Here is a 22,159-nt window from a genome sequence, read left to right on the forward strand (position 1 = left end):
TGTAATCCGTGCAGCGCGCTGAAAAGTAATGGAGACAAAAAGCAGCAGAATTAATAACACGAGAATGAATGATGAGGAGGATGGTGAAGACAAAAGAGGAGAAGCAGGAGAATCACAATAAATGATGCTCTGGTGGAGAACTTGGACGCACAATCATGCAACAAACTAAATGTGAATGAAATAATCTTACGAGGCAAAGAAAACTCCACCCAGGACACTACCTCCAAACAAACTGCTCAGTCTCAAAGTGTAGAACAACTCCTAAGAAATTTGGAGAACGACCTATCCCGTTTACGCACGAACAACTATACAGCTGGAGCGCTGGAGCCTTTCCTCCGCTCTCTGGAAACCCTAAATAAAAATAAGATATGGCAAAAGCCCAGCTGGCTCTGAGTCTCCCTCTGCCTCTGTCTGTCCACTCAGTCACACCTCTGCCCACCTCTATCTCTGTCTGTCCCATTCCCTCTCTCTTACAATAGAGAAAAGGGGCTCCAGTCATTCAGAGGAGAGGAGCTGGAGCCTCCTGAGCGTCTCTGCGCAGGGAGAGGCAGCGGCGACATCTTCTGGCACCTTAGTGGTACTACATGTTGTAAAATACACCACTCACAAGTACACGGCCTATAAAGAGAAATATGATGCAGGGAAATCTTGTGATGTGTGCCTCTCACAACCTTCCCTTTTATGGATACATTGTGTATTTATGTAATAGTAGATTTCCTTTTGTCACATCACAGCAGCAGTCACGTCATTATGATACATTTAATGGTTTTCGGCTTTCATTGAAAGAGAGTTTGAGACAGAATCTCACTTCTGACTATACTGTTAGAAATGCAAGGATTTAAGAGAAATGATCTTTGAAAAAGGAAATGATATGTATCCTGGGTTTATACATCTGACCGATCCACAGACAGTGCCTTATCTATGTGGAGAGAACAGTCAGTGTGCAGTATGAGCTGCAAAACAAAAAGTTGACTGTTGAGAGAAAAAAGCTCGAGGCTAAAGGTTTCTAAAGGATTAAGAGTGTGTATGTTTAAAATGTCTTTCTTATCTTGTGATCGTCTATTTAGTTTTCTTATGCAAAATATAATCATTCAATAATATGGCAACAATGTAATGAATTAATGGCTGTTGTATATTTGTTAAAGTTAATAAAACTGTGTGATGTTTGAGACATTTTTGGGGTGTTTCAATGGAGATAGTGACTATGAAGCTGCTTCTACAGCCTAATAATAAATAACCAAACCAAATGTAAGCAGACTGAAGTTAAAGCTGTCTGACCAGAGGGCGTCTCTAGATGCAAGTAAAGGTTCAGTTTGAACAGTTTCACAGTGAACCAGCTCTGCTCTGCAGCACAACACAAGAATCATCACACACAAACTGTTGTGCCACGAGAGCAGGTCTGAATGAGCTCTTCATACGACCTTTTGTTGCTTTCAAACATAATCTACAGAATACTAGTCAGTGTCTGAGCAGAGTTCATTTCAGTAAAAATACCACAACGTGAAAATAGACTTCTACAATTAGATTCAACATTTTGCTTAGATGAGAGTACAGAAGTAAGGCTAATATCAGCAAAGTGCACTCAAGAGTAGCAGGTTATAGTTATTATATATTTTAAGTTTAAATTCATCCTGATGTATTTAATTTAATGTTTGCAGGCGTTGGAGGATAGGCCTACTTACTTCACACAACATACTGTTATAATAAATGAATCAACTGGTAGTTAAATCTGTAACAATGCATCATATTTCATGAGTTAATCTCAAGTCTTGTATGTAAAATCCTCATCTGTAATGTAACTTGTAACTAGAGCTGTTAAATACATGTAGTGGAGTAGAAAAAGTGCAAATTATGCCTCTGACGTGTGCTGGAATCAAAATATAAAGTAGCATAAAATGGAAAAACTCAAGTATGCTAACTCCTTGGTGTAAAATACTTTATTATATAAATTAATCTCTTAGCTGCCTTTAAATTCAACCTAAAATACAGAAATAAAAAAGTACAGTTTTTTTAAAAGCTGACTTTACTTTAAAGTCAGGAAACCGATCACTTGATTAGAGTATATTAAAGGACCACAAACTGTGTTAATGAATCATCTGCTGCCAAGATGGAGCAGATGATTACAGATGTAGCCCGTGTTCTGTTGGGGATGGATCGAGAAGAGATGTCATCCATTCTCCGGGACGCCATAAGTGATTTATTGGACGACCAACCCATCCCCTCACCTCCTCCTCCTCCTGACTCTGCTGGGCTGGAACAGATCCCCCAGCCTCAACCTGTACACAGTCAGGTTGGAGGATATGGTGGGTGTGTCCACCCAGACAGCAGCTCCTACTATGACAACAGCTGATGGACAATGAGAAGTGTCAAGTAGGGATCATGCAGCCAGGTCACCTGCAGTCAGCAAGGTGCTTATGGCCAGGCACCCATCCCTTCACCTCCTCCTCCCGTCCCTGCTGGGCTGGAACAGATCCCCAGGCCCTTATAGCCAGGTACAGGTAAGATACTATGTATAAGTTAATGAGGTAATTTTAATGCATTTAATGGCATTCATTTGCTTAAATTCCTCCACAGTCCCTCAGCAGAAACATGCAGACATATCATGGCTGAGTGCTGCACACTCTCCAGATGTGTTTTAATCCCACAGATGTGACAGCTGCTCATTGAAAGACTTATTATAATTCATTGTGAGGGGAAATCCTGACACCTGGTGGACACATGACACCATCGCAACTCATCTAACCACCTGTTCTGTGTGTTTGTGTCTCCAGTATAACAGCTAATCATGTGTGTATCTGACTTGTTATCTGTGTAGGAGTGGAGGGCCGTTGTTCGCTCTTCCAGCAGGAGTTTGCTCCTCCTGCTGTCCCTGCTGCTCCTCAGCCCAACGCCTCCAACGCAAAGTAAGCCTGCTGTGGACACTTTTGGACAAAATGTACTTCTCTCCTTTTTGTGATTTTCTCATGATCCGTCCTTTTACATTTAATTCCATCAGCTGTTGTTTGATATCGGGTGACTGTTATTTGTCTGTACATTTTTGATGATCGGTGTCTTTTAATGGGTTCAAATGTACAGTGCAGCACAGACAAGGTTACTCCAAAGACAATGGCACAAAACAACTTCCCTCCAGTGAACAATAACACTGAGGTATCTTTAAAGGAGCATGGATGTAGGTTTTGGGAAGAAATTCAATCAGAAGAGAAAGATCTTCATTAACTTATTTTATTTATGCCTAAACAAACCAAATAAACAAGCTCTCTTTGTTTTCATGACTGAATAAACTTTATAATCAAACTGACTTTAAAGGACAACACAATTTCATACTGTTTTCTTTGTTTATATGTGGCGGACCCTGCCACCTTTCTAGCTTCAAACAGTGTTCTGGGAACCTTATGTTCCTCTGAGAACAGCTTGTTTATTCAGTTCTGGGGAAAAAAAAACCCCAAAAAAACAGACAAGACATTTTTTTACAAGGAAATAAACAACTTAAACTGCATTTTTAATGTCACATCAAAATCCGCTCACAGATGGCCAAGACACAAGTGATTAATACATGTAAATTGCTACAAATTAATACATAGAGCCCCTTTAATGTATTGCATTAAATGCAGAGTTCACAAGAAGGCACAAGTGATTTAGATTTGATAAAATGAGTCTGGGTATATTATGTTTCAAGTATGATGCTTCGTTGAAACAGTGTGTTCACAGACATCTGCTGTTAACGTTGGCTGGTTAAGAGAGCCCAAACATGTCATTTACATTACAGTGAAACAAAAAGGGGAAAAAAGGAAATCAAATGTAATCCACTGTGCCTGATGTGCCTTAAGTAAAACACCTGTTCAGTTCAGCCACAACTGATAACCTCATGGTGGCGCCAGAGGAAAAGCCAGAGAATCTCTCAAAATCATGAGGATGCCTTGTCTGGGAACCATGACTGTCTGTAGAAATGGTCAATTTTAATTGCACAGCACAAAAACAAGAGACGGATTAACAACATAAAGCAGGCAGAAGATAATCCTCACAAAATCAAACCTAAACAAACAAATTCTGAAATAAGAATCAAAAGGAAATGACGATTTCCTCATAAATCTTTCAAATAAAACAATCTGAGAAGAAGTTGAGGTTTTTTTGGCCAGGGCAGCTTGAGACTGACAGGATATGTGATGAGAGAGAGGGGGATAACATGCAGCAAAGGACCACAGGTCGGACTTCAACCCTGGGCCGCTGCTAAAACCTGATAAAGTGCTCTCTGTGTGCCTGTGTGTTTATTACTGTGCTGTAGGAGTTACACTCACATAATAAAAATAATTGTAATCTTAGCGATTGATTTTCTGTCTGTAAAGGACTGCAGATTGTTTCTTTAATACTACATTGTACCAATAAAGATACAAACTAACTGTCTCATCGTCAGAGACAAGTTATATCATTGTGAAGCAGCTCTTGGTCAAACGGCTCTGTCACGTCAAAGAGTCTTATGTAAACCACCGCTGCACAAACACTTCTTCAGTTCCTGTTTTGTGGCGCATGCTCTCTTGACTTTGTAGTTGGAGGGTCTGTTTTTAAAAAGCACCAACGAAGGAGGATGTGGTCTCTGTATTGTTTCCCTCCACTGGTGTGCCTCAGCTGTGGTTCTTCTGGGATGATCTAGGACACTGATAACTGCAGATGCCGGTAAGATTCATGCCTCTTGCTGCTGATTAATTCTTTATCTCTCTCTGTGTTTCAACATATTTTGTGTATCTGCATGTCCCCTGCCTATCTCAAGTTGACCAGAGGTGTCATTTAATGCATTTTACTATTCAATACTTTCTTTTTCTGGTAGGAACCAACCTCTGTTGCACAACATCCATCAAAACTAACTGCGGCGTGTTATTCTTGCTCTGCAGATTTCCTGTTCCCCTTCTTATAAATGCTGCTTGGCTGATATAATGTATTCAGAATTACACACCATAGATTTGTCAAGTACGTAGCAGATTATTGAGGCGCTGAAAAGAGCCTCAGCAGTATAATCACAGTTTCCTTTTAGTCTACGGGGCAGCTGCACATCTGGCATTGTCACCTCTAATTCCCAGCTCGTCTTTCCACTCATACGGTATGTGCAATTAAAGCAACACTTGTGTTTAAGTAATGTTGAAGAAGCCACAGCAGAGATCAGTTTTTTTTGCTTTTTTGCATTGAGCCAGGTTTGCATGGCTGAGCTGGAAAATACTTGACAACATACAATGGAGTAACACCTGCTTCCTCAGTAGACAATTGACAGGCTTGCTTGCAGAGGCTGGGTATATGCCTTCTACTGCAGAGCACAGAGCTGCTGCCAAACATGTAACACGCTTACTATGCTGTGAATGGATGGAGTCATTTTGTGGAGTTCAGGAGATAAAACTTATGTTTTACTGATCAACTAACACGGCAATCTTGGCTGAATATCATCACGTATAGCCTTTTATACTCTGTTACGTCGCTCCCCTATCCTGGGAAAGTATGATTAGTCTCCTCCAGTTACATCACCGTAAACACTACTACATCATTTCAATGACATTAATAACGCACAGTCAACACTTTTCACCAGTTTTCCTTTTCTCTGCACTGCTTTACAGGTCGCTCTGTACGTCAGCTAGCAGTTAGTTGACTTTTGCTAGCGAGCCACAGTAGCATTATCTATGTCCATATATTGAGTCAACACCCACTTGTTGTTGTTGCGGTGCGTGAAGAGTTTAGTGTAAAGAAAAAAGAAGCTCAACATTGCAAATATTTTTAAAAAGTAATGGACAGTTGAACGGTTGAATTAGTTAGCTTGAACTAAAAAGGTAAATAGTCCAGATAGAATAGTTAAAATTAATGGATAAAAGGTTGAAATGGCTAGCTAACGTTAGGCTAAAGGATAGGCTTGGATGGCTAAAATAGTTAAAGCTTGCTTAAACTTTTATCTAGCTAACTAAGTCGACTATTTCCATTAATTTTCACCTACTTAGCCTACATTCATTTTATCTAGCTAACCCATTATTCATTAGTCCTAATTTTAGCCTACAAATAATGGATAACTGGTTTAGACAGTTAGCTAGCTAAAACTAATGGAAAGGTAAGTGGTTGAAGCAAATTGGTGATCGAAAAGTTTAGCTTTTGACACTAGTAGCACAAATGTAAAATTAGCCTAACCAACCTAAACACCTAAACACTATGCATCAAAATATGTTTATTAACATTCAATTTAAAATCAGTTCAAATGAACATCAGATAGATTTTTATCAGCAGTCGTGGATGATAAATGCTGTGTATTTACTCATGCAGTGTTTATCTGCCCCAAACTGGCAGCTTACTTTACTGTACACTAGCTGTAAGCTAACGTTAGCAAGCGACGGCACGCACAGAGAGAATTTTTGTGTCTGTGTGGTTACTTTCAAGAGAGCTCTTGCTGAATTCAGTACTCACAGGAGACTGCAGACTCTGGAGAGGGGGAATACAGTGCTGCAGCACTGTATTCCCCCTCTCTGCTTTAGCTCCTGTTTCTTTAAGGGCCCCCCTCCTTAATACCCAGTCTGCTCTGATTGGTCAGCTCACACATGCCTGAGCAACAGACCAGCTGTGCTAAATCAATTCTTATGTGCTAAAGTAGCCGCCAGGCATTAAATCATGCAATTGTGTGACATGGTGGCATAGTGTGATGTCACAAAGTCACAGAATTAAAGGCAGGACTACTGACGAGGCGTTTGAGGAGCAGTGTTTTCTTTAGGAGAGAGGAGCTTCTGTTTGTGCGGACTTTGAACTTTTTCACTTTCAAGATTTTTTACATCAGAACATATAAAACACTGAAGGAGAGGGAAAAACTAAAAGCATAATCGGTCTCCTATAAGAATGAGTTGTGAACCGCCGCTCTATTTGTATTAGCTACAACACTTTGCACACACTCTTCACTGAATGTGTATTTCTACTCGTACAGTCTCTCCCCCTGTCCGGTCTTAAGAAAGCAGTCAAAGCAGTAGTTTTCATTCGTGCTTCCCGGAAGGCCTTTTCCTGTTTTGATGGGTACAGGTGACCCCGGCTCTCCACTCGTGTCATTGCACACATTATTCAGCACTGGTCACAGTGACACATCTGCAACAGCTGGGCACAATAACAGCTTCCGTATGCACGCTGACATCCTGGAGACCAAATATACTTCCAGGGAAAATATTTTTACCCATTGAGAGGGATGTGTGGTGGACTTTTTTCTTTTTAAAGTATTCATAATAGGCACTGAAACCGACCCAGCTTCCTTTTTCTTTAAAACCTTTAATTATCACCAGTGAAATGTTGTTTGCAAAAGTGTCCATTTCATTGTGTGGTCTGTGTGGCTTCAATTGTTTTCATCTTATGTGCTCTCTAACCACAGGTGTCACATGTCCTGTAGTAGGCAAATGCCAGACATTCTGTGTTTTGTTTGTAACTGATGCACACACTGTTATCTTTAATAAAAAACACACACACTTGTCTTTACTTGTTAATAAGTCTCATGGGCATCAGATAGGAAGTTGTCCTTTTGTTAGATTCATTTCCACCCCACCTTTGAGTCATCTGAAATCTGGTGTCAGCAGCTGATTTTAAGAATGAAAAAGTAGAAGTTGTGGCTCCTGTTTTCAACCAGCTCATCTCCGGTCCACTCACACAGTCTATGACTCACTGGTTTTGGTAGGAAGTGGCAGACTTTTTTTTGCTTCCCTGACGTCTTTGCTGTGGACATTCGTGTTGGCACCTCTGTTGAGCGTCTTACTCTGGATTGTGCTTGATTGTCTGTGGAAGGGAACAATAATGATTATAACGCGTTGGCGACAGCAATAACAGGAAGTTTGGACTACTAAAGAGACATAATTTATTGGTTTACCGGAACACAATAATAGGGTGTAACTAAGCAGATATTTTGGGACTTCCTGGTGGTTTATCTTCTGTATTTTTCCGTGGATGTTGATGCCTCTGCAGAAGAGGATGGAGAAGATGGAGCAGAGCTCGTGCACAGAGGATCGTATCCAGCACGTCCTTGAGCGTTGCCTCTGTAACCTCGGTCTTGACACTCCGGACAAGCAGCTCTGGAACGGTAAGACCCAAACCCACACTGCCTTTAACAATGACACAATACAAAGATGGTGCTGAAAATGTGCAAACTGGCTCCTCAACTCCCACTAGATCACTAGATGAACAGTTTGTTCATGTCTTGACACCCTGCTGTTGCAATTTTAATTGAATGACGAAGGCACGAAGTAGATTTTTAACCTGTTAAACAAGTCAACCGCACACTCTGCCCATCACTAGGAACATGTTGTTCAAATTACAGAGACAAATGGGAATTGAAAGTGGTGACAGCGACAGAATGAGGACCGACAGACGTGAATCACGCAGGCTTATGCAAAACCGATTTTGAAATACTTACTTAACATACTGTAGCAACGAGGGAAAGTGGTGGAATCATTTTGCTTTCATTTAGCGCCTCTCTGAACCAGTAAACATGTGTAGAAATAGCATGTTTACGATCTGCCATCAGAATGAAACCTAAAAGGAGAAATAAGTTCCACGTTGTGTGTTTCTGTGTCTCTGACTAGCCGGCCTGTGCATTAACCGCTGGTGTTTGGAGGAACTTGTGAAGAGAGATCCCCACAACTTCCTCATCCTTCTACAGAAAGTACTGAGGAAAACAAAGGAGGTGGGGAGCTGCTAAAAAAACATCATTATCCAAAACGTTCAGTGCAATATAGTGAATGACAGTGTGTTTCAGTTCAGTTTTCTATCTTTCACAGGTGCTGGAGAAGTGTCGGTATGAGCTGGTGGTTCCCCTCACGCTCCTGTTCTCGTCTACTCTCCTAAAAGTGCGTGGGCGTCATGTCGAAACAGGGAACATGACTCTTTGACTCTCTTAACCTTTAAGGAAAGGGTTTCCCAAAAATGAAAATTCAGTCATTAGCTACTCACCCCCATGCTGATGGAAAATCAGGTGAAGTTTTGTTGTCCACAAAACATTTGTGGAGCTTCACGGCAAATCAGTGTTCTCGTAAAGAGCTGAGGTAGATGGGGAACAATAAAACCCCATAAAATGGCTCCACACAGCTCGTCCAATGTCATCCAAGTCTCTCAAAGCCCTTCAAATCCCAAATTGATTTGAAAAGGCAATATTTACACCCTCACCATGTGGTCAAGCTCCTGCACCCATTTCAGATTGGGTGCGCGCTAACGCTTTTAGCTGAGCAGCTAGGGATTTGGGGGCTTCCGGAGACTTGGGTTAAGCTTTGTGGAGCCATTTTATGGTTTGTTTTTCATCGTTTGTCCCCGTCTACTTCAGCTGTTCTGTGAAGCTCCAGAAATGTTTTGTGGACTATTAAAGAAATCTCACCTGACTTTTCATCATCATCATGAGGGGTGAGCAGATCATGACTGAATTTTCATTTTTGGGTGAGCTTATCCTTTAATAAGGCATTGTCCTTGCTTTAGAAGTGTTAACAGCTAATAAAAGCATAAGAAATGTTGTACTTATCTTAATGTATCAACAAAAAAGCTCAGTGAAGGACAGCAAATGATAGCAATGATTTGTGTTTCTTCATGCAGGTTCCTCATGTGGCTCCAGACTGCGGCGTGCTGCAGGAGGCCTACACGTTGTTCCATAGCTTCCTGTCCTGGCCTGAGCCGTGCTGCTCTGCCAGTAAACGACTGCTAAACATCATCCAGCAGGAGCTCAGAGCACCAGGTAACACTGAAGCTCTGGTGTACGTGCTCATGTATCAGTGTGACCATATGGGGGCAGTGAGATTACTGAAGTGTGTGCCCACTTTTGTTTTCAGGTATTTCATTTCAAAGACTGGTGAGGACAGAGCAAGGTGTTTCACCAGAGGTCCACTGCTCTAAAACCATGTAAGTTCATCCAAACCTTTAATGATAGCTATTAAATATGGCATTAAAACAAGCTGTAAACATGGCGGCTGCTGTGTGTGTTTATTCTATTAGCACGGTGCTGTTAGTGAGCCAAGATGAGGACTTCCCACCAGAGGTCCAGGCTGTCTCCGAGCAACTGAGCAGCACCCAAACCTCCAACAGAGACGTTGCCATCACCCTCATCGTGCACGCCTTTCAGGCTGCTCTGGGCACCCAACTCGACCTGCAGGCGCTTCACACTGCCCTGCAGGTGACTGACCAACATTTGTTTCTTTGGATGCACAATTCCTCTTTATACATTCCCACTTTCTTCCTTAAACAAACTTCCTACTCTTCCTTCAGGCAAAGCGGCCTGAGGAGCTGGAGCAGCTCAAGGAGGCAGTGACTAACAGCATGGAGACAGCAGCCTCGACAGCAGATCTCAGCAGGGCTCGACAAGGTCTGCTACACAGCATGGAGAGGCTCAGAGGAAGCCTGGCTGCTCCTGCTCCTGCTGAAGGTTGCCCAGATGCTGGTAAGACAGAAAATATGAACATAAAATGCCACAGACATGAGGAGATAGATCCATATCCACATTATTATAATGGGGAAAAGTTTAGTTTCCTGTTTCCCAAACCTGCTGTTCAAGATTGTTCTCTGACAGCATCACCTCCTCTCATCAGGGGCTGTTGAGACTTTCACGCTGCCTTTCCCCAAATGTCGCACGTGCTTCTGGGAAAACGACAACTTTGGTAATTAACTAAACTTCCAGTTAGCTCTCTCTCAAATGTTGGCGTTTTACGTTTCTGCAAAACACGGACACATTTGTACATGTCATACGTATCGTATCAACACAACACGTGCCATGTCACACTTATATGAGCTGACTTTCGACGGAGGTGGAGTGGATGGTGGTGGTGTGACGGCTAGCGTGAGACGGTTGCCAGACGGAGACTGTGTTTCAACATTTAAAAGCACAAAACTGCGTGGACATTTTCCAGCTGTGTTAGTGTCAAGAAAAACAGGATAATTTGACAAGAGGTCAGGACATTTTACAGCTGTGCTACTGGCAACAAACCAGATATTTTTGTCAAGACTTTGAGACATTTTCCAGCCGTCTTAGTGTCAACAAAACTGGATATTTTTGACAAGATATCAGGGCAATTTCCAAGCCCTGTTAGTGGCATCAAAACCACGTTATTTTTGACGAGATATTGGGATTTTTGTGGCGACAAAACCAGGTATTTTAAGCCAAAACATGGTCTTTTTCTAACCCTTACCACGTGGTTTTTGTGGCTAAACCTAACCAGAGCATAAGTACAGCATTGCCACCACATAGAATTGAAAATTGAACCTTGTCCAAAGTGTCCAAAGTATCCATGGTTTGCAAAAACGTACATTGCTATAATTTATTCTGGCCATTGTTCTGGCTTTAATTAATAAAGGTCCATCTTTAACTGTTCATCAGTGTCTTCTTCTGTACATTCATGCAGATTTTCTGAATCCCATTCTCGGAAGCGAGTCCGAGCCGGACTCACCTCCAGACTGTTTCCTCAAAACAGAAATATATGTGGATGATATTAATGACACCAGTGTGGATGAGGAAGACGAAGTGGAGGGAAGCAAAGCGGATCACCGCATCTCCACCGCCTCCTCTTCCTCGAGGGACTCCATGTTTTCCAGCTACTCCCTGTCCTCCAGCTGGTCTGCGGGTACCACACCCTCTGGCTCATCGGGTGTGGAAAGTGACTTCAGTGAGGATACGACACATGATGACACAGAAGAAAAACAAGATGGTCAACCAAAGCCTAGAAAGAAACCCAAAAAGAAGTCCAGATCACTCTTAGGTGTTGAGCGCTTCTCCATGCTTTTCAAGACTCCCCGCAGCCCGAGCAATTGCCGGCGTGTTCAGAGTATGGGCTTCCAAGGGGATGTCAGCAAAGACTTTCAAAGAACTGGGTCGCAGCTCAGATACTCCAGGTCCCTGTGCAGACAGGTTCATCCTCTTGATGCCTCCACTGCCGCCCAAGATCCTCTCTCCCCGCAGAAGCACATGTGTGTGCGCAGGAGGCCGATCCTGAGCTGCGACGAAGGGGACGTGATAGAGACGCCTACTCTGGTCAAAGTGGTGGTGTTTGGAGGTGACAGAGAGGCCGGCAGGCTGGCCAGGGCGTACAGCGACCTGCAGCAGAAAGAGAGTAAATGTCCCCGACTCACCAAGACATGCAAACTGCAGTTTTACTTTGTTCCCATTAAGAGGAGAACAACAGGAAGCCCAGGAGGAGCTCACACACCGACTGAGGGGCAGATAGGAAGTTCAACCAAAGTGGCTGCCTCTGGGGTGAGAACATCTGGCACTGTGTCAGCTGATCCAGCCGTTTAATGTACTCTTTCTATCACTTTCTAATAATGCACAGTTCACAATGTGTGTACAAGTTATAACTAACCACTTCAGTGATGATAAATAATTCATTTACTAATGCTTGGATCATTTATTAACCATCGATTAGAGCAGCTTTTGAGTTGCCAGCTGGTGAAACATCTCTGTGGCTGGTTTTCCTTTATTAATTATTAAGTAATTAATAAAGGAAAAGCCATCAAGACTGCAGCTCAAGGTGGCCTGACTGGCTTGGCACAAAATGACATCAGTTTGTTAGTGATTTATAATAAAAAATATGTTAAGAAGTTGATAATAAAGGTTGTTGCGCCAATTCATCAAGTCTCTCACTGCAAATGTAGCAAAAACTATGATCGATAATACTTTTCCAGAAGGTCAGAGGTCAGATGGTCCTTTGAGAGGATCCACCTGCTGAACTGAAAATCTAATCTAGGAAACTATAATGACATGAAAAGTTATGTATAATGTAATCCTTTAACTGATGCATTAACACCTTTTATTCCCTACTTGTGACAGGAGTGTAATGGGAGCATAATGGAGGACAGTACAGCTGATATAGCCCAGATGCTGGGTTTGATCGACCCGTGGTACGAGAGGAACGTCCTCAACCTGCTCAGCCTGTCCTCTGATGTCCTCTGTCAGGTACTTCATCACCTTTCTCTCACCATGCATTACATAATAAATCAAGCGAGTTGCTGATGTAATAATGTCTGTTGGCACCGAATTCCCTCTCAGTGACAGCAAAATGTGACTGCATGAGTCTCACAGAAAACTGCTCACCGCGCAGACCAAACATGTGTCCTTCTTATGGACTGGATGAAAATTCCAGGTGCTTGTGTGCTCATCATGATCTATATGGTCTTGAGTCCTGTGTGTTTTCTCTGTGAACCAGACGACCTGTAAAGAAGGTGATGTGTCAGTGAGTAATGGCAGCGTGGAGACGCTTCCCCTGCTGGGCGACTTGGTGCTTTATTACTGTAGACATGCAGACCAGCCTGTTCTGGTGCAGCTCTACCAGGCTGAGGTGAGAGGCGCACCACACACACACACACACACACACACACACACACACACACACACACACACACACACACACACACAGCCACAGTCTCTCACTCAGTGAATAACTTTGTGAAATAAGTTTTCTTCCTTCCTCCACACAGCTGACTCTGGCTGGAGGAGAGAGGAGGAGGGAAGTGTTTATTCAGTCTCTGGAGCTCGGGCACACCGCAGGAACCAGAGCTGTTAAGGCCATGGGTGAGTCACACGCTGACGCACCCAGACAGCCACAACAGCATGCAGACACACACACACACACATATATATATATATATATATATATAGTCTAATGTGTGCTGTCTGTTTGAAGGCGCTGCCAGCAAAAGGTTTGGAATAGATGAAGAACGAGAGGCTGTCCCTTTAACACTGAGCGTTGCCTACAACAAGGTATTGTTTCTGCTCTGACACCCACAGATTTCCTGCAACACAAACAATAAAAATAACTTCACGGCTGGAGCTATTTTTAAATCTGCTGCGTCTACACCCCATTACAGGTGGCAGTTAGTGGGAGGAGTCAGTGGACCCAGACTGACACCGTGTGCACGTCGATAAATCTTTACAAAGCCTGCAGGAAACCAGAGCAGCTCGGTGTGTGACAGTGACAATCCCAGTCTTTCAGTCATGTTTTTGTGTCTGCGTCGTGATTTTCTAAGCAAATCTTCTCTGTTCAGATTCAAGAATAGAAAGTCTGCAGCTGACAATGACAGAGGTCCTGAAGAGGCAGTGCTCCAAGTCTAAAAAGGGCTACAACCAGGTGAAGGGCGTATTTTTTTACAAGTCTGAATCAAACACTAAACACATTCTCATGAAACACTCTCTCCTCACACTCCTCCTCTCTCCACAACAGCACATCTCCATATCACAGGTGAAGGTGGACAAGGTGCAGGTGGTCAGTGGAGAGGAGGGGACGACTTTTGCTGTGTGTCTGGATCAGGATGAGAAGAAGTTCATCCAGAGTGTCACCAGGTACGACCCAGGATCATCACCATCACATCATTAAACCTCTATTTAAGTAGTAAAGGAGTCAAACACCTTTATCAGCCAACATTAGTCTCATGTCTCATATCTGTATCTGCAGGTGTGAGGTGTCTCTGTGCTGTAAAGCAGGAAGCAGTTCAGACTGGAGGTCCTACAAGCCCTTACCTGGCCAAGTCCAGCCTCTGCACCCGTCCTACTGCTCTCTGCTCTGCCTTCCCATCACCTCTTTCTCCGCCTCGTATCCATGACACACTTTTTACTCCACTCAACAAATCCACGGAGCTGATATAGAATAATTCACACAGGGATGTTTAATCCAAAGCAACTCAGGATGCAGAATATACAAACCGGATAGAGAGTGAAAATTAAAGCAGAGACAAAAGTTGCACAGTACTCAGGGTGACGTTTATTGAATAGTTGAGGAGAGGTTTGTCGTGTGTCAGGGTGTGTCACATTGTTAACTGCTCAGATGACATGCTACTGTGTCTCCCCTCATCGTATCTTTGATTACTGCGGTAAATGGAAGTTTTAGCAACTTTAAAAACAAAGATGACTGTTAAAGTTTATCTGTGAGCACTTGAATACATTTCAGAGAAACAGCAGTTTATCACACAGTTCATTGTGCATTAATTGAGTAATTGTTAGGTTTTTACAGGTTTTCAAAGGAATGTTACTCGTCAGTCGTGTCCAATAATCTGCTGCAAAAAGTGTAAAACTGTTTACTTGATTACTATTGTGTACGTTCTGTTGATCCATGACAGTCAAACCTTTTTTATCTTTACAAAAACGTGGAATAAGATAAGCTATTTATTTGTGAAGTGACAGCACTGAAAACATGTTTTTTTCAGAAAATGCGTTTCATTTTGTTAACATGTCGCAAAATGTAAATAAAGTCACACTTCAGTTGGTTTTGTTTATTCTTTGATCTTCTGGTTTAAGTGACTGAACTTCCTCTTATGAGTCACTCACACTCTGTCTCACACTCGCACAATAAACACAACCTGCCATTATCACATTAGGACACTCATCAGAGACGCCTCAGGGAGAAACTCCTGCCATGTCTCTTCTCAGACATGCAGAGCGAGAGAAGGTAACAGTGGTTAACTCTGGATTACTGCAGACAGAGTTACTTTAATTTGCATCAGGAGCCATTCTGTTTCGTTTGATTGATTGTGAAGAGCAGAAAACATGGCCGATCCCACAGGTAAGTGCTTTTATTTCCTCTTAGACGCTTTGAAATGACTGTAACACAGAAACTTGTTACGTTGGTTGAAGCTTGTAGGAGAGGAATCTAAAGGTGACATGCATGATCTCCATTTTTAGCTGACGTGGGCCTCTCGACTGTGGAGTTCAACCTGCACAACAACGTCCAGGCTCTTCTCAAAGAGATGAACAGCCAAAGTGCCTCACACAAAGGTAGCTACAGCTGAGGGGATGTGAAGCATTAAAAGGCAAATCTGTCTGAATGCAACCAATAAGAACGAGGATTGATATCATTCAATATAAGCCATTTACAGTAGCTTAGCTTAGCCTGGCTAGCCTGACCCACCTCACCCCAACCTCAAAATCCAAGATGGCTGCATCAACACCTGTGGAAGCTATAGAATATACTCAGCTGTGACGTTGAAATCTGAGATAAATGGAACCATTGTACTTATGTTCAACTGACATGAAGGTGGTATCAAGATTTACTTAACCAATTCCTTTAAGATTTTACATAAATAAACAAAACTAATTATGTTTTCCTTCAAAAGCTTTTGTGGTTTTTTGATCTGTTTTAAGGTTTTACAATAAGCCCAGCCTCTCTGTATTATGTATCAAGATGGTTTCACTGCAGACACACTGTGTGATGTGTGTGGTCAGATGTAAAGCGAGCTGCTGACTGTGTGCTCTGCAGGAATGCTTCGGTGGCTTCTTCAGAAGCAGTTAGAGAGCGAGCCGTCCTGCAGCGTTTCATTGATCCGACTGCTGCTGCAAGAGCTGGAGAAGAAGCTAGAAAGGGTTGGCAAGTTTCGCTCCTTGAACTCTGCTTTCAGATTTCAAAGTCAAGTTTAAAATTTCATGCAGACTTCCAACAGCTGGTGTTTCTCTCTTTGAAGAGGACTCTGCCTTCATGTTTTATTTGTGGCAAATTTCTAATGTAACTTTTTGTTTGACGACTGATGCAGACTTATAAAACACGACCGTACGAACATGTCATCCCAGTGCTGCACACTCTCTACTATGTGGTTATTCAGGTAAGACACACCTGTGGGAGTCTAGTTGAGAATGTGGCATGTTTCACACAGAGCTTATTACTGTAGACCAATAAACAAGTTAACATACATTTTGTTTGACTATTTCTGTATTTATCTTTCCAGTCAGGTGCCATGATCCCCTCCAGCCTTTACCAGACAGTGTATGAGTGTTTGATAAAACTGCTAATATTACCGAAGCCTTACTCTGCTGTGGCCCTGAGCACTCTGAGGAGCATCAGGATGGAAATGATCACACCAGGTGTTTTGCACATAGTTTCAGCGAGCTGAAATCAGCTACACACAATGAAGTAGCTACTGCATGAGGCTGTAAAATAAACATTGTTGACGGACTAATCCTTCCCTCCACAGGCTCTTTATATCAGAGGAGAGTCACTGCAGAGCATAGCTTGAAGAATGAGCATTTCACTTTGCAGGAAAAGTGGGTAACCTTTGAGTGAACTTGTGTGAAAATGGAGCAGACCTTAAAGGTGCAGTTTGTAAGAATTGGCCTCCTGTTGAACTCATACTCAAAACAAATAAGGAGCAGGATATCAACAAAGTAACTGCTAATTGTTGCTAACTGCAGCTGCAATTAGCTTGTTAGCTCAGTTAGCTGTGCAACATAATACATAAATGTTTTGACATAACGTCAGCACTGTTTTTTCACATTCTGTTAATTTTTTCATGTTGTAAGGTAAAATTCCAACATATTGCACCTTTAATACTAAATAATTAATGGTAATCTTATTCCCTGTCTGCTCCTCCAGGGTGTTTGTGCTCACTGACCCGGCTGTGTTTTCACTTCCACTGGAAGCAGCAGTGAGAGCACACCTGGAGGCGTCCAGCTTGCTCAGGAACACACGTACCATGGAGAAAGAGGCGGTGCTAGGTGTGCTGCAGACGGGGCTGGAGACGGCCTGCCAAAGCTCCAGACTGGCTTCAATTCTGGAGGTAAGCAGGTTTATCAAGATGTTTTGGACAAAGTGAGAAGGACATTTTGAGCGGTCCACCACTTTGGACCAGACTGATATATCTAAAAAATTTACGGAAAAATTACCATTAAAATTTGCTGCATATATTCGTAGTCGACGGATGTATGCTAGTAATTTTGGTGATCACCTGACACCACCAGCAGGTCAAACCTGCAAAATAAGTTGTGATGTATTTATAGTGATTAAAGGGCATTTCACCACATTTCACCACATTTTGTCTACTGGAAGGGCAACATAAAGGGCACGTTATCATGCTTTATCTACCATAGGGGCATCCAAGCAGAGTTTTTTCAAACATGTGGACACCCCCCTTGAATACCACAAATATTATTGTTGTGGACTCTTAGTCTTGCGGATGAATGCAAGGCTTAGTTTATTCCTCACTTATCAGTAATATTTTTCAAACAAACTTTGTGTCCTTTGTGTATTTCAGGCATTAGAGGACCACGTGGTAGAGAAATATTTCCAGGAGGTGGTTCTAGCTGTGGAGCAGAGTATACAGCATGGTGCAGGTGGTCGTGCAGAGTATCTGAACAAACTACACGACATATACAGAGACATCCTGACTGCCTCCAAAGAAGGTGTGTGTTCTGCACTCTGCTGCTGCAGCACAGTTTAATATTAGCTGAAATAAGAACATTTTGACAGGATTGCTGTGTTATTTTTACCCTGTTTGCTCAGAAATAACCACAGCAGATCATTGTACCTCTGTGTGTGGCACTGCACTGCCCTCTCCAGAAATCAATTTCCTCTTGTGGAGACATGAAGAGGATCTATGTGAGTCAGTCAGACAAACACAAACAGCCACGACTTTATATTTCTGTTCATGAGAGATGTTAAAACGTACACTATATGTTTTTTTCCTGAAGGGAATCTGCTGGCAAAGCTCGCCCTGAGTGGCAGCCGTAACTCAAGTGTTGGTGAAGAATCGAAGGACAGAAGAGACCCAGTCCGGTCTGAAGACAGTGGGATAGAGCGAGCCCCAGGGGAGAGTGACTTTGATTACAGAGAGCAGCCTCTGGTCAGAAATCGGAGAATTGCCTTTAAGAACATGAAGCCAGCAGATAAACTGACCCTGATGAGTGAGAAGATAGAAGCGTCTCCTGCTCTAACAGAAGACAGAAGGCGTCTCACAACAAGGGTCGTGGTGATGGGGGACGATCGTGTGCTGGGAAGACTTGCCAGGGCTTATCACTCTATCCGGTGAGCAGCTAGTTTTCTTTGTGAACACCTTCTTTTTTTATGGTCCTCAAACATAAACTCAGATGTGTACACTCAGCTTTCCATTAATGTTTTACACGTGTTTTCCAATAGAGAAAGAGAGTCGAAACGTCTTGTTCTGACCAAGAAACTGAACCTACAGTTGTACTACATCCCAGTCACTGATGTGGAGCCTCTGCTCAGTCCACCTGTGAGTCACTCAAAACGACAGCGTCTGATTCTTTTAAATGTACAAGACTTTATATGACCCAGCAACACCTGTTATTCCTCACAGGATATCTCATGTCAGGATGAAGGCAGGTTGTCTCTCGCCTCCTTATTGGGAAGAGTGGATCCATGGTACAACAGCAACATCAACAGTCTGCCTGCTGCCATCTGCAAACTGGCTGGAACGGTAACCAACATGACTAAGAGTCATGCTAACAGCTCTGTGAGGCTGTAGAGACACACTGGTGCTTTGAGCTAAATGCTAACATACTGGCCAACTGAGCAACCAGGGATTCAACTGACTCCTTCTTCCTTCTGTGTTTTCTAACTGCTGCAGCACAATCAGAGCGAGCCATCGCAGCAGAACCTCTACCTGCTGGACACCCTGTGTTACTACCTTCGCTGTGGGACGTGGCCAGTTAACCTGCCGCTGTATTTGGTTAAGGTACAGTGCAGCTGTCGTGTGTATCTGTGGTCATTTACATGCGTGCAAATGTCAAAAACACAGGCTGGGTTTTCATATGTCAGCAGAGGCAGCAGGAATACTACATCAGACATGCTGTTGTGTTTATTGCAGTGTTGCTATTTTGACTTAAAGCTGCACTTATCAGTTCTTCATGTCAAGTAATGATTAAATGACCTTGCGTGCTGTGTGTACAGACGTTTTGGCCCTCATTTTTTGGCTCATTGTTTTGATTGTCCGACCCCCAAACCTTTCTCTCATTCCTGAGAGAACTGCCTTCCTGGTGTGACTTGAAACTGTATGTTGTGTGTGCATGTGTGTGTATGTGTGTGTGCGTGTGTGTGTAGATGACCCGCTCCAGCTGTAATATCAGCTCTGTGGTGGAGGAGGTGTTTGTGTCCCATCTGGAGGCTGACTTCCCAGAGTTCAGACACCTTAAAGAAAAGTCTGCAAGTATGTTTCTGTTTCTCTTTCTGTGTGTGAGTGTGTGTGAGTGAGTGTGTGGACGCTGCCATGACTGTGCTAACATCAGAGTTGGATAAAGTAAGGTGTTGTCTTCAACAGAGGAGCCCTCCACACGCAGAAGGAAGTCAGCAGTGGACGTCTTTGGGGCAGTCATGTCAGTCAGGTATACAAAGGTGCAGTCCTTATTTATAGTGGTAATTATTTATAATGTCATTTTTTTCTGTTTAGCATTAAGCATCAACAGCAGGATTTGGGCTAACTATCACATCTTCAACAGGTCTCTTTAAGCAGACGAGAAGTGGTAAAGGGAGAAGCACCCATGGCATGTGGTGTGGTGATTACGCCAGAGCAGGCAGCTGGAACATCAGGTTCACCTTTTCACTTTATTTATATTTACATCTAGTTGACAGATTTATGTTAGATTTATGCTAACCAATCCCTGTTACTTTGTCCAGGTAAGGATTACCTGAATGTCAGGTTTGGCAGTTTGACCCCAGGACACAACAAAGTAAGAAGTCAATCACTTCCATCTAGAAATACAGATTATGATTACTGCATTATTTTAAGTTACTGAACCATTAATGCATACTTGTTCTTTCTACACATGTTCCCTGTTTTGATTACAGCAGATTCAAACTCAAAACATCAGCATCAGGACGCTGGAGCATCGAACACTCTCTGTGTGCCTGGACAAGGACTCTCGCAGGACGTACACTGACGTCCAAAGGTCGGCAACATCTCTGTTTCACATTTGTTCTATTTCGCCGACAGAAAATTGAAAGTATGATGCAATGTCATGTAATTCCTTAACAGGATAGAAATGTATCCGTGCTTGGACCCAGGATGCAGCATCAGGTCCAGGTTCAGTGTCAGCAGCGAGCGAGAACTGCTGCTGAGCAAGTATCTGGACAAAGTCCTGTCACTGCCGATCAACACCTTCACTGGTGCGACCCTCTGAGGGACATGAGCTGTTTATACCATATGTACAGATGTACATATGGTATACTGTATTCTCAACAACTAGTCTCTCTCAACAAGTCCTCCTGTGGACACCCATCTGTCATTAAAAAACACTATAAGAAATAACATGTAACGTTTCTGCATTAAAATGTTTAAAGACAAGCCCTTTGGTAAATGTGTTTTTGAGTTGTAAACTTACGTTACCAAAAATATTTCCAGCAATCTTGAAACAATGTAAAAATATGTCATATGTCAGTTTATAGTAACAGTGTGGTTCATGTGCTCGCCCTGTCGCTATGACTTCCAGGGAAACATCAAGTGGTAAGTCAGAGAGTAAAGAAGGAAGTCGTCGAACGTGACTAAACATAACCTGAATAAAGCGTGAAAATATTACCTCATCTGTGAGCATTTCTGTTATGTAAGAAAGATTTTCATCAGCAATGTGGTTGTTCACCAATAAAGACCACAACTCCCATGATCCCATGCTACTTGTATCTTTTGTTTTGTTTTGACTTTCGAGAGCCCTAGTGGCAGAAAGCATTTTTGAAATGTTCTTGTACAGCTTATAAATGTTAAAGAAGGGTTGAAACAAAGTATTAGCAACACTCTTTCTCATTTTTATAATGTAATGTTACTGTAAATTTAAGCCCTTAAGATACTTTTATATTATGGTTACAATTTATAATACATGTTATGATGAGCTGATGCAGTGTGAAAGTCTCTATCTGACGACCTGTTGGAAACATTTTTTATGTTACAACTCATTTTGCAGCATATAAGTCAGTGGTTGAAGCAACATTGAGTTAACTGATGATTCATTAAAGGTGCAATATGTAAGAATTGGTCATGTGCCAAACTCAAAACAAATAGAGGGCAGCACATCACAGGAGTAACCCCTAACTGCTGCTAACTGTAGCTGTCGTTAGCTATTTGGCTCAGTTAGCAGCACAGCTAGCGGTCCGGACAGTGAGCTCAGAGCGGTGGGGAAATGTTGGTGTTTACACCACTAGCAAGGGAGCTTTGGACCTGGACTGAGTGGTGCTAGCATGCTAACTTCAGTAAATATATCTCTGCAACACAATACATAACATCAAAACTGTTATTTTCATTTTGTCAGCTAAAAGTCTTACATAATGCACCACTTAAGTGTGAACTACTCACAACCACATTTGTGGTGGAACGTAACTAACTACATTTACTCAAGTAATGTTTTTAAGTTACAGTTAACAGGCACTTACACTTCATATAGTTACAAGTTACTTCTCAGCTTTTAGATGTAAAACAGATGATACAGTTTATAAAATGCAAT

At 42.5% G+C, this 22,159-nt stretch overlaps 2 protein-coding genes across 3 annotated transcripts; both read left to right on the forward strand.

Annotated features, from left to right (window-relative positions):
- Positions 1–4,505: 4,505 nt before the first annotated feature.
- Positions 4,506–15,213, forward strand: LOC141018892 (phosphoinositide 3-kinase regulatory subunit 5-like). Of its 2 annotated transcripts, XM_073493634.1 has the most exons (18): positions 4,506–4,671; positions 7,954–8,068; positions 8,571–8,671; positions 8,766–8,834; positions 9,568–9,706; positions 9,801–9,870; positions 9,964–10,141; positions 10,234–10,405; positions 10,554–10,622; positions 11,364–12,211; positions 12,785–12,910; positions 13,161–13,292; positions 13,432–13,525; positions 13,638–13,714; positions 13,822–13,915; positions 13,999–14,081; positions 14,175–14,293; positions 14,406–15,213. In XM_073493634.1, exons 1-18 carry the CDS (start codon positions 4,666–4,668, stop codon positions 14,551–14,553), a joined length of 2,640 nt encoding a protein of 879 aa, XP_073349735.1. In that variant the 5' UTR covers positions 4,506–4,665; the 3' UTR covers positions 14,554–15,213. The 2 variants fall into 2 exon arrangements, with proteins under 2 accessions (XP_073349735.1, XP_073349734.1); XM_073493633.1 differs by lacking the exon at positions 4,506–4,671 and having other exon boundaries at positions 7,716–8,068.
- A 280-nt stretch (positions 15,214–15,493) lies between these two features.
- pik3r6b (phosphoinositide-3-kinase, regulatory subunit 6b) lies at positions 15,494–20,848 on the forward strand. Its single transcript, XM_073494077.1, has 18 exons — positions 15,494–15,509; positions 15,629–15,721; positions 16,203–16,306; positions 16,474–16,542; positions 16,666–16,801; positions 16,912–16,981; positions 17,310–17,493; positions 17,968–18,115; positions 18,404–18,737; positions 18,849–18,945; positions 19,030–19,149; positions 19,327–19,407; positions 19,773–19,870; positions 20,012–20,063; positions 20,168–20,258; positions 20,346–20,398; positions 20,517–20,617; positions 20,704–20,848. The coding sequence occupies exons 1-18, from the start codon at positions 15,494–15,496 to the stop codon at positions 20,846–20,848; spliced, it is 1,992 nt and encodes a 663-aa protein (XP_073350178.1).
- The last annotated feature ends 1,311 nt before the right edge of the window (positions 20,849–22,159 follow it).

This window comes from Pagrus major, chromosome 23 (assembly GCF_040436345.1).
Source record: "Pagrus major chromosome 23, Pma_NU_1.0".
Lineage (NCBI taxonomy): Eukaryota > Metazoa > Chordata > Actinopteri > Spariformes > Sparidae > Pagrus > Pagrus major.